At 37.2% G+C, this 12,434-nt stretch overlaps 1 protein-coding gene across 4 annotated transcripts in view; it reads left to right on the forward strand.

Annotated features, from left to right (window-relative positions):
* Window positions 1-12,434, forward strand: part of IFT74 (intraflagellar transport 74) — a 123,799-nt gene that overhangs the window by 23,826 nt on the left and 87,539 nt on the right. For all 4 annotated transcript variants that reach the window (XM_033237511.1, XM_033237514.1, XM_033237513.1 and 1 more), the window contains 4 exons: window positions 1,736-1,834; window positions 1,964-2,024; window positions 4,890-4,949; window positions 6,958-7,019. In XM_033237511.1, coding sequence (XP_033093402.1) covers window positions 1,736-1,834; window positions 1,964-2,024; window positions 4,890-4,949; window positions 6,958-7,019 — 282 coding nt within the window. The remainder of the gene's footprint in view (window positions 1-1,735; window positions 1,835-1,963; window positions 2,025-4,889; window positions 4,950-6,957; window positions 7,020-12,434) is intronic.

A 12,434-nucleotide genomic window follows, 5' to 3' on the forward strand; every position in this document is an offset into this window, starting at 1 on the left:
TGAGCCACTGTGCCTGACCCCTTGTAGAATTTTTGAAGTTCACTTTTTTCATCTGATGATATCCAAGAGTAATTTTTTTTTCTTTTTCTTTTTCTTTTTTTTTTTTTTGAGACAGAGTCTCACTCTGTCACCCAGACTGGAGTGCAATGGTGTGATCTCAGCTCACTGCAACCTCTGCCTTCCAGGTTTAAGCTGTTCTCCTGCTTTAGCCTCCTGAGTAGCTGAGACTACAGGCATGCACCACCATGCCTGGCTAACTTTTGTATTTTTTAGTAGAGATGGGGTTTCACCATATTGGCCAGGCCGGTCTTGAACTCCTGACCTCAGGTCCACTTGCCTCGGCCTCCCAAAGAGCTGAAATTATAGGCATGAGCCACCACGCCTGGCCAAGAATAATCTTTTATGTTTTTTTCAGTAATTAATCTGAAATGTGTTACTCATATCATTAAAATGTTACCAACTACATCTAATAAGAAAGGAAAAATGTGTATACTTATTTATGTTACATTAATCAGTGCAGAGTCTTACATAAGTATATATTTGGTCAGTTGCTACGAATGTGGCCTAATTTTAATTAATTCATAAGCATTTTGTTCGTTTGTTTGTTTTCTTTTATTTCTCAGTTACCTGGATCCTTTTGAGTCTCAAACTCCTAGAAGGCAATAAAGAAAAGTATGGTTTTTCCCCATCTGTTCTCAAAGCTAAGAGAAGTAAGAAAGATAGTAAGGCCATCAGTTGTTTAGTATCTCTGATATTCAGCCACTTTTTAATCAAAAGAAGGAAAGGAAATATAGTTATTCCTAATGATTGCATTGCCTTTCTCGCCCAGGATTTGTGCTTCCACATCAAATAATAGTTCTAGCTATTTGTGTAATTGGCTGTAGAGCAGTGGTTCTCAACTGGTGGTGATTTTGCCCCCAGGGAACATTTGGCGATTTCTATACATGTTTCTGATTGTCACAAATGAGGTTGGAGGAAGTGCTACTGATATTCAGATCCAGGATGCTGGTAAACATCCTACAGTGTACAAGATAACTCTCAACACGAAGTACTAATCACCGACCCAGAATGTCATTAGTGCTACCGTTGATAAACTGTGCTCTAGAGGGTAGCAGCAGCTGTGATGATGACAGTTAAGCACCTACATCTGCCTATGGCATGTACTAGTTTGACCAGGCTTTCATTCTGGTTCTATTTCATCTTTCTTAATGAATCTATGTCAGTTTCTCATCAGTTGAGTAGAATAGGATGGGATATACCTCATTCTTTTTTTTTTTTTTGAGACAGAGTCTCACTCTGTCTCCCAGGCTGGAGTGCAGTGGCACGATCTTGGCTCACTGCAGTCTCCACCTCCCAGGTTTAAGCTATTCCCCTGCCTCAGCCTCCCTAGTAGCTGAGACTACAGGCATGTGCCACCATACCCAGCTAAATTTTGTATTTTGAGTAGAGATGGGGTTTCACCATGTTGGCCAGGCTTGTCTCGAACTCCTGACCTCAAGTGATCTGCTTACCTTGGCCTCCCAAAGTGCTGGGATTACAGGCGTGAGCCACTGCACCCAGTTGGGATATACCTCATTCTTAATGAAATAAGCCACCTAAACTTTTTGTATTCTTTTAGTGAATTTCACAAAACTATTTATATTATTGTTACATATTACTGAAAAGTTTAAATTTTGCTTAACTAGAGTTTTCTGGATTGAAAGTATTGCCGACCTTTTTATTTCTTTTCTAATAGAAGTAAAATAAGTGAACTTACAACAGAAGTTAATAAACTTCAGAAGGAAATAGAAATGTACAATCAAGAGAATTCAGTATATTTGTCGTATGAAAAGAGGTGAGTAATAAGTATGCAGTATTCATTCAGTGTTTTGTACTTATAATACTAAATTTGTAGCTATCCACACTGTTTGTAATGTTCATTTTCTTATGTATATATTTATGAATATTTATTTTATGCTTGCAGGGCTGAGACTTTAGCTGTTGAAATGAAAGAGTTTCAAGGACAACTAGCAGACTACAACATGGTATTTTTTCTTTTCTAAGAGAATTTACTGTTAATATTTTCGTTAGTTTTTACTACTGCTTTAAAAATACATTAGTAGGCAAAGGGCATGCACAGATACTTTTCGAAAGAAGACCAACATACAGCAGCCAACAAGCATATGAAAAGAAGCTCATCATCACTGATCATTAGGGAAATGCAGATCAAAAGAGTAATGAGATACCATCTCACGCCAGTCAGAATGGCTATGACTAAAAAGTCAATAACACATGCTGATGAAGTTGCAGAGAAAAGGGAACGCTTATAAAGTGTTGGTGAGAGTGTAAATTAATTCAGCCACTGTGAAAGCAGTGTGGCGATTCCTCAAAAAGCTGAAAAGTTAAACTTTTATTGAGTGTTGTCATCTTGAAAATTTTTAAATTTAATTATTTAACATGCAAATTGCCACCATCTCTATGTTTTACTTGAAATATTGTGTACATTCTGTCAAAATAGAGTATATAACATAAATGTAGTTCTACCAAACTACTTTCAAAAGAAACAGTCCCTCTGGCAGTATTGATAACTGCTCAATCCTTGGGTGATATTGGCCCCATGAAAATTTCTAGTGTCAGAATTTTCTTTTTTCTAACTTTTTAGTTGCTTTAGCAGCAGTGGTGTCTGGATTTAATGAAAAAGACAAATTTTTATCTCACTATTCTTATTAAGAAATAGTGTTACAAGAAATAAACATTCTATCATAATGGTTAGGATAAGTTATGATATACCTACTTGATATTGTTGTCTTGTGCTTATCAAAAAATTTTGCTGATTATAGTATAACTTTTTATTTTTTATTTTTTGTTATTATTAGTGGTGGTGATGGGTTTTGTTTGTTTGTTTTTTGTTTTGTTTTGTTTTTTGGGCTTTTTTTTTGAGACAGTCTTGCTTTGTCGCCTGAGCTGGAATGCAGTGGCTCAATCACGGCTCGCTGCAGCCTAGACTTTCTGAGCTCAATTGATTCTCCCACCTCAGCCTCTGAAACAGCTGGGACTGCAGGCACATGCCAACACACCAGGCTAATTTTTTTGTATTTTTTGTTGAGATGAGGTTTGGCCATATTGCCCATACTCGTCTCAAACTCCTTGGCTCAAGTGGTCTGCCTGTCTTGGTCTCCCAGAGTGTTGGGATTACAGGCTTAAGTCATTGTACCTGGACTATTTTTATTTTTAAATTCTTTTAGAGATAGGGTCTTGCTCTGTTGCCCTGGCTGAAGTGCAGTAGCATGATTGTAGTTCACTGTAGCCTCGAACTCCTGGGCACAAGTGATCTTCCTGCATCAGCCTCCCAAGTAGCTGGGACTACAGGTGCATGCCACCATGCCTGGCTAATTTTTATATTTTTTGGAGAGATGGGGTCTTGCTATGTTGCTCAGGATGATCTCGAACTGCTGGGCTCAAGTGATCCTCCTGCTTCAGCTTCCCAAAGTGCTGGGATTATAAGCATGAGCCATTGAACCCAGCCCTCTTGTAATTCTTAAATTTGCTGGACTGTACAATTCATCACAGACATTTTGTAGAGCCCATTATTCAGTGGGAGATTCTTTAGTAAATGATGTTCTGTTTTAAATATGAGAAAAATAGTTGCTTTTCTTTTGTTGTTGTTTTTTTGAGATGGAGTCTCGGTCTGTTGCTTAGGCTGGAGTGCAGTGGCGTGATCTCGGTTCACTGTAACCTCCGCCTCCCGGGTTCAAGTGGTTCTCCTACCTCAGCCTCCCAAGTAGCTGGGATTACAGGCACGCTCCCGAGTAGCTGGGATTATAGGCGCCTGGCTAATTTTTGTATTTTTAGTAGAGATGGGGTTTCACCGTGTTGGCCAGGCTGGTGTCAAACTGCTGACCTCGTGATCTGCCCACCTCGGCCTCCCAAAGTGCTGGGATTACAGGTGTGAGCCACCATGCCGGGCCAAGAAAAATAGTTTTTATAAGGTATGAAATGACATTAGATGAAAGGGAGTTTTAGTTATGCTGGAACAAATTAGGCATATTCATATAGAAATACCAGCGTGTAAAATATGCTATTTATAGATTTAATGAGCTAATATCTGATACAGAACAGTTAGCTGGGTATCTGACATATAGTTAGCACTCAATAAATGTTAGGTCTTATTAGCATTTATAAGTGAAAAATGTGATATACATTATACCCAAATAGTTTGTTTTTAGTAGACCTTCTGTTCACATTCTGGCTGTATCACTTCCTAATTTTGTTTTTCTGTAAAATGTGTACAATCATATCTACTTCACAGAGTAACTGTAAAACTTAAGTGAGTTAATATATATGGAATAGTGTTTGACACTAGGTAAATACCCTATGTTGGCAACTGATATCCTTGCCTAATTTTTTGAAGTAGGCTTACTACTGTTCTATCTGTGCAAGCCCTGTTGATTTTTTAAAATTATTAGATGATAAAGAACATCTTTTTACATTTTTGCTAGTGTAAATTTGTAAATCTGCTAACACTCCTCTCTCCTTGGGGGCATTGGCAGGGGAAGAGTGATAGATCTTTCCAAAACTTTTGTCTTTTCCAGACCCTTATTTATAAGCTCAGCCATCTTTTCAGAGGAGGCAAAGGGGTCTACAAGGTATAATTATAATTTGCAGGAAGAGTAGTTTATTACTGCTCATTTATCCATGTTAAAAATATAGTTTGTTTATTGGCAAGGTACATAATACATGCTTACTTAGCTCAATATTTGTTTTTATCTTAAAACAGAACATATTTAAAAGTATTAATACTTAAGTTACTACTCATTATTTGTAAGACTGAATACCTATGTTATTAATTATAGAAAACATGTGTAAAGACTAACAGAATGGTGTTTGTTTCTTTGTATTTTTGTTTTTAGTTGGTAGATAAACTTAATACCAACACTGAAATGGAAGAAGTAATGAATGATTACAATATGGTAAGAAAATTTATAAATGTAAGCAAATTGATCTATGTAAGTCATATCCTACAAAGCAAAACATTTATATCTAGAAAAAGTTTGATAAAACCCGAAGTGCTATAGAGATGAATGTTACTCTAATTGTAAATACCACTATTATGTATTCATTGAGTTCCCTTAGTTGCTCTTTTAAATTTTCTTCCTGTTGGTTGGCTTTCCTAAGTGGATTTTTTTTTTTTTTTTCCTTGAGACAGAGTCTCAGTCTGTCACCCAGGCTGGAGTGCGGTGGCACGATCTTGGCTCACTGTAAGCTCTGCTTCCCAGGTTTATGTCATTCTCCTGCCTCAGCCTCCCAAGTAGCTGGGACTACAGGTGCCTGCCACCACGCCCGGCTAATTTTGGTGTTTTTAGTAGAGATGGAGTTTCACCGTGTTAGCCAGGATGGTCTCCATCTCCTGACCTCGTGATCCACCTGCCTTGGCCTCCCAAATTGCTGGGATTACAGGCATGAGACACCACGCCCGGCCCCTAAGTGGATGTTTAGTGACTGTCTACTGTGTTTGAACTGGTGTCACATGCAACATTAGTTAGGGAGTGCCGTCTGCATTTCCTTATATGTATTAGTTTACAATATTTCTGGCTTAGTTTATGCACAAATGTTGATTAATACTCAGTGTGACAAATGATAACTTTACATAGTTTTTGTCACCAGTGGAGAAAAGTGAATAGATATGACTCCAGACATAATATTAATTTTTGATTGGTAAATGAGAATTTGTATTTAACATGGACATATCACTGGGGACTCCAAAAAGGGGAATGGTAGGAGGGCAATAAGGGTGGAAAAATTACCTAGCTGGTACAGTGTTCATTATTTGGGTGATGGGTTCACTAGAAGCCCAAACCTTACCATTATACAATATATCCATGTAACAAATCTGCACATGTACCCCTGAATCTAAAATAAAACAAAAACAAATTTGTGTTCAATGTTCTTAGATTACTTGGTAGAAAACAATAAAATATGTTGATAGCTAGCTTGTTTTGATTATAAGATTTGGATGAAAATAACATAGAATTTATGATTTATATGATTTATAATTTATTTACGTGAATAAAGACTGTTCTGTGAAGACATAGGATTTATAAAATGACTTCTAAATTTGGGGTTCTAAAACTATGATAATTTAGTTACTTTTACCTTTAGAACACAGGAGAATTCTCTAAGAATTGTATTTCAGCTGGGTGTGGTGGCTCATGCCTGTAATCCCAGCACTTTGGGAGGTGGAGGCAGGAGGATCACTAGGTCCGGAGTTCGAGACCAGCCTGGCCAACATAGTGAAACCTCGTCTCTACTAAAAATACAAAAATTAGCCGGGTGTGGTGACGCACGCCTGTAATCCCAGCTACTCAGGAGGCTGAGGCAGGAGACCCGCTTGAACCTGGGAGTTGGAGGTTGTAGTGTGCTGAGATCATGCCATTGCACTCCAGCTTAGGTGACAAAGCAAGATTCCATCTCAAAAACAAAACAAAACAAAAAAAATTTCAGTGCCAGTTGTAAAAAGTAAAAACCTTATGTGTTTTGTGGGTTGTGTGGGATGGGGAATCCATTTTCTAGGCTGGATATGCACAGGTAGTTAATTAGCTATACTCAAATCCTGAATGGTTCAGGAATAAAACTTGTGGTGGTTCTAAATTTAACATATTACTAATCAAATATTTATTGAACATTCAATACATTCTTTAAATGCTGTTTACATAAATTGAATTCACGTTGAATTTGACAGATCACTGAAGTACAATGAATATTTTTGGTATGAGATTACAATGCTTCTTAAGACTTTTAAAAAATCTGGTATTGTTTGTTAAATGAGACAATAACTGTATTTTTTTTCTTAAACTTTGTATGTGGCACTGGGATGATTATAATAATTTCTCATTTAGTTTGTAACCAAAATAACCTATAAAGAAAAAATTTGGTTTAGTATTTATTTATTACTAACTTATGTGTTAACTGTTTATTCAGCTTAAAGCTCAAAATGATCGAGAAACACAAAGTATGGATGTCATATTTACTGAAAGACAAGCGTAAGTATAGCTTATTCAAAAATCAGATTCATAAGTGAGCTTTATTAGGTAGTTTAAATTGTGATTCAGTTATTTCCTTGTAAATTTTCCTAACAATTTCCCTGTTGCCTTTTTCATTTAAAAATATTTACAACACAAATTTTGTTGCTTATGCATCTGTTATCTTCATATACCATTAAATAGCTAAATTCTGTATAAAGAATATTACTAAATAACTTACATAAATAGGATTTATACTGCTAGGAGCTGAAAACTTATGATGGATAAGAACATCTTTATATCTACTATTTTTAGTTTTAACCTAGGCTTTTAACTAATCTGAATTGCGGTGTGTCAGCCCCAATCTAGTGAAAGACACATTGTTCATTAGAAAGCTATTTACATTATTTCTTTAGCATTGATATTTAATAGTTATATTAACAATCTATGTCATATATATAGATTATATGTGTATCTTTATATATAACCTGACTAAAGACTAAATACCAGCAGGGTGTGGTGGCTCATGCCTGTAATCCCAGCACTTTGGGAGGCTGAGGCAGGTGGAGCATGAGGTCAGGAGTTCAAGACCAGCCTGACCAATATGGTGAAACCCCATCTCTACTAAAAATACAAAATTAGCTGGACGTAGTGGTAGGCGCCTGTAATCTCAGCTACTTGGGAGGTCGGGGCAGGAGAATCGCTTGAACCCCCAGGAGGCGGAGCTTGCAATGAGCCGAGATCGTGCCACTGCACTCCAGCCTGGGCAACAGGGCAAGACTCCTTCTCAAAAAAAAAAAAAAAAAAAGATTAAATACCACCTAATGCTGGAAATAAAATGATTGTGGCAGTAGGAGTAATGCCTACAAAGATAATAATAGATGTGATGTAGTTAACTTCTTTATGTGTTTTGTCAGTTGTTCGGGATGGGTCCATATTTTAGGCTGGGTATGCACAGGTTGTTAACTAGGCATACTCAGATAAAATCCTGAATTATTCAAGAATAAAACTTGTGTTGGTTCTAAGTTCGTTCTAAGGTCAAAAAGTTGGTGAAGAATAGTTAATTTAAAACCAATGCAAATTTTATTCTTGATTTGTTTATTCTAAGGCAACACAAACACAGATCATGAGCTATGTTGTGTAAATACACACACAAGCACATTCTCTCCCAGATATTTATTAATATTAGTCTCTTTGAGAGCAAAGACAATAATAAACCCTAATTACCATATTCAGTAACCAAAATTCAGTAACACCAAATACATTCTCTTGTTATCTCTGCATAAAACAGTAAATATGTGATGATGAATAGATGTTAAAACATCCTGATAAAACATTGAAAGATATATGTAATTCTTCTATTGATTAAAAAGAAGACTCTCTTTTCCACTGTCTTTTTTTTTTTAATAGAGTCTTGCTCTGTTGCCCACACTGAATTGAAGTGGCATACTCATGGCTCACTGCAGCCTTGAACTCCTGGGTTCAAGTCATCTTGCCTCAGCCCTCCAAGTAGCTGAGACTACAGGTGCATGCTACTATGCCCAGCTAATTTTTTGTTTCTTGTGGAGATGGGGTCTTGTTACGTTACTCAGGCTAGTCTCAAACTCCTGGTCTCAAGCAATCCTCCTACCTTGGCCTCCTCAAGTGTTGGGATTATAGGCGTGAGCCATTGTACCCAGCCACCGTCTATCATTTGATGCTGCTGTAAAGTGACGTCTTAAAAACTCAAAACACTAGCAGTCTTTTTCCTTTTACAAGGAAAATTTTGTTCATGGTAACCAAGCTCTTACTTGAAAATGCTCCTTTTTTGTTGTTGTTGTTATTGTTATCCTGGTTTTAATCCATTAAGCAAATATTTGTCGTTTACTATATATAAGATACTCTCAGCTACTTCAAAGAATAAGAAATATGTAAGCTATAGGCCAGGTATGGCAGCTCACACCTGTAATCCCAGCACTTTGGGAGGCCAAGGCAGGTGGATCATGAGGTCAGGAGATCAAGACCATCCTGGCCAACATGATGAAACCACTTCTCTCCCAAAAGTACGGAAATCAGCTGGATGTGGTGGCACATGCCTGTAGTCCCAGCTACTCGGGAGGCTGAGGCAGGAGAATTGCTTGAACCTGGGAGGCAGAGGTTGCAGTGAGCTGAGATCACGCCACTGCATTCCAGCCTGGCGACAGAGCAAGACTCTGTCTCAAAAAAAAAAAAAAAAGAAATATATAAGCTATAATCCCCTAAAGGCTTTAAAGAGTTTAGAACATTTAAGTTCTCATTTATTTCATCATTTATCTCAAAGTTACAAAATATGAGGTCAGGTTTTAAAATTAAGTTTACATGTTTTACAGATATTTCATCTAACAACATAATTTCAAGAGCAAAAGTTTAAGAATGTCATAGATTTTTATATCTATTTGGTTTTTTTGATTACGGAAAATCTTCAAACGTGGTAATCGGTCCTGAAAATGCATCCAAACCATTTACAACTCTAGCTGTAATTTGTAATTGAGGCTGAATGAAATTGGTTCTCTTGCCTATTTTAAGCAGAAATTGAAATTAAGAACAAAAATTGGCCAGCTGCAGTGGCTCATGCCTGTAATCCCAGCACTTTGGGAGGCCAAGGCAGGTGGATCACCTTGGGTCAGGAGTTCAAGACCAGCCTGGTCAACATGGCAAAACCCTGTCTCTACTAAAAATACAAAAAGTAGCTGGGTGAAGTGGCAGGTGCCTGTAATCCCAGCTACTCAGGAGGCTGAGGCATGAGAATCACTTGAACCTGGGAGGCAGAGGTTGCAGTGACCTGAGATTGCGCCACTATACTCCAGCCTCGGCGACAGAGCGAGACTCTGTTTCAAAAAAAAAAAAAAAAAAAAAAAATTATTGTTATGAAGTTTGCTTTCTTTTTTTAAATTATACTTTTAAGTTCTAGGGTTCATGTGCACAATGTGCAGATTTGTTACATATGTATACATGTGCCATGTTGGTGTGCTGCACCCACTGACTCGTCATTTACGTTAGATATATCTCCTAATGCTATCCCTCCCTCCTCCACCCACTCCACGACAGGCCCCAGTGTGTGATATTCCCCAACCTGTGTCTAAGTGTTTTCATTGTTCAGTTCCCACCTATGAGTGACAACATGCGGTGTTTGGTTTTCTGTCCTTGCGATAGTTTGCTCAGAATGATGGTTTCCAGCTTCATCCATGTCCCTACAAAGGATATGAACTCATCGTTTTTTACAGCTGCATAGTATTCCCCGGTGTATATGTACCACATTTTCTTAATCCAGTCTATCATTGATGCGCATTTGGGTTGGTTCCAAGTCTTTGCTATTGTGAATAGTGCCACAACAAACATACATGTGCATGTGCCTTTATAGCAACATGATTTATATTCCTTTGGGTGTATACCCAGTAATGGGATTGCTGGGTTAAATGATATTTCTAGTTCTAGATCCTTGAGGAATTGCCACACTGTCTTCCACAATGGTTGAACTAGTTTGCAGTCCCACCAGCAGTGTAAAAGTGTTCCTATTTCTCCACATCCTCACCAGCATCTGTTGTTTTCTGACTTTTTAATGATCGCCATTCTAGCTGTTGTGACATGGTATCTCATTGTGGTTTTGATTTACATTTCTCTGATGGCGAGTGATGATGAGCATTTTTTCATGTGTCTGTTGGCTGCATAAATGTCTTCTTTTGAGAAGTGTCTGCTCATATCCTTTGCCCACTTTGTGATGGGGTTGTTTGATTTTTTCTTGTAAATTTGTTTAAGTTCTTCGTAGATTCTGGATATTAGCCCTTTGTCAGATCAGTAGATTGTGAAAGTTTTCTCCCGTTCTGTAGATTGCCTGTTCACTCTGATGGTAGTTTCTTTTGCTGTGCAGAAGCTCTTTAGTTTAATTAGATCCCATTTGTCAGTTTTGGCTTTTGTTGCCATTGCTTTTGGTATTTTGCCCATGCCTATGTCCTGAATGGTATTGCCTAGGTTTTCTTCTAGGGTTTTTATGGTTTTAGGTCTAACATCTAAGTCTTTAATCCATCTTGAGTTAATTTTTATATAAGGTGTAAGGAAGGGATCCAGTTTCAACTTTCTACATATGACTAGCCAGTTTTCCCAGCACCATTTATTAAATAGGGAATCCCTTCTTCATTTCTTGTTTTTGTCAGGTTTGTTAAAGATGAGATGGTTGTAGATGTGTGGTATTATTTCTGAGGGCTCTGTTCTGTTCCATTGGTCTATATCTCTGTTTTGGTACCAGTACCATGCTGTTTTGGTTACTGTAGCCTTGTAGTATAGTTTGAAGTCAGGTAGCATGATGCCTCCAGCTTTGTTCTTTTGGCTTAGGATTGTCTTGGCAATGTGGGCTCTTTTTTGTTTCCATATGAACTTTACAGTAGTTTTTTCCAATTCTGTGAAGAAAGTCATTGGTGACTTGATGGGGATGGCATTGAATTTATAAATTACCTTGGGCAGAATGGCCATTTTCACAATATTGATTCTTCCTATCCATGAGCATGGTATGTTCTTCCATTTGTTTGTGTCCTCTTTTATTTCACTGAGCAGTGGTTTGTAGTTCTCCTTGAAGAGGTCCTTTACATCCCTTGTAAGTTGGATTCCTAGGTATTTTATTCTCTTTGAAGCAATTGTGAATGGGAGTTCACTCATGATTTGACTCTCTGTTTGCCTGTTACTGGTGTATAAGAATGCTTGTGATTTTTGCACATTGATTTTGTATCCTGAGACTTTGCTGAAGTTGCTTATTAGCTTAAGGAGATTTTGGGCTGAGACAATGGGGTTTTCTAAATATACAATCATGTCATCTGCAAACAGGGACAATTTGATGAAGTTTACTTTTATATACAGCAGTAGAATAGATTTATTTCTTGTGTTAACCAGATGGCCAACATCTCAATAACACAAAGATCTATCTTGAATCTATACATTCAGAGTGAACAAGAAATGTCATACCTTGAGAAGGCAGGTGTACAAAGCTTCTGTTTTCATTCTTTTCTCTTTCAGTACAACCATTTAGTGTGGTCTGACCATGTGGTTTATTATGGAAAACACATCCATAAAAAGTTGGTTATAATAAACAGCTTCAATATATTACTACAACAATATGTAAGACACCTGGCTTTAATTCAGTTTCACAGGCTTGCTTGGACTAATGATTCTCTTCTAATCCTGTACTTTCCAGTTTGGTATTAGTCAAGATCAGTTGTCCTATAAAAACATATGTAATTATAATTTTATACCCATTTATTTTTCTTTGTTTAGTCAGCTGTTTATTGAATACCCCATATTCAATAGAGGCTCTTGAATATAAAAGCTTAAGTGTAGTCTTTACTTATTATATTTCATTTTGCTACATTTCTCAAATACAAATATTTGCATCTTATAATTAGGAAATAATTTGGTAGAGTGATACATTAT

Source organism: Trachypithecus francoisi, unplaced genomic scaffold (assembly GCF_009764315.1).
Source record: "Trachypithecus francoisi isolate TF-2019V2 unplaced genomic scaffold, Tfra_2.0 Lachesis_group16, whole genome shotgun sequence".
NCBI lineage: Eukaryota > Metazoa > Chordata > Mammalia > Primates > Cercopithecidae > Trachypithecus > Trachypithecus francoisi.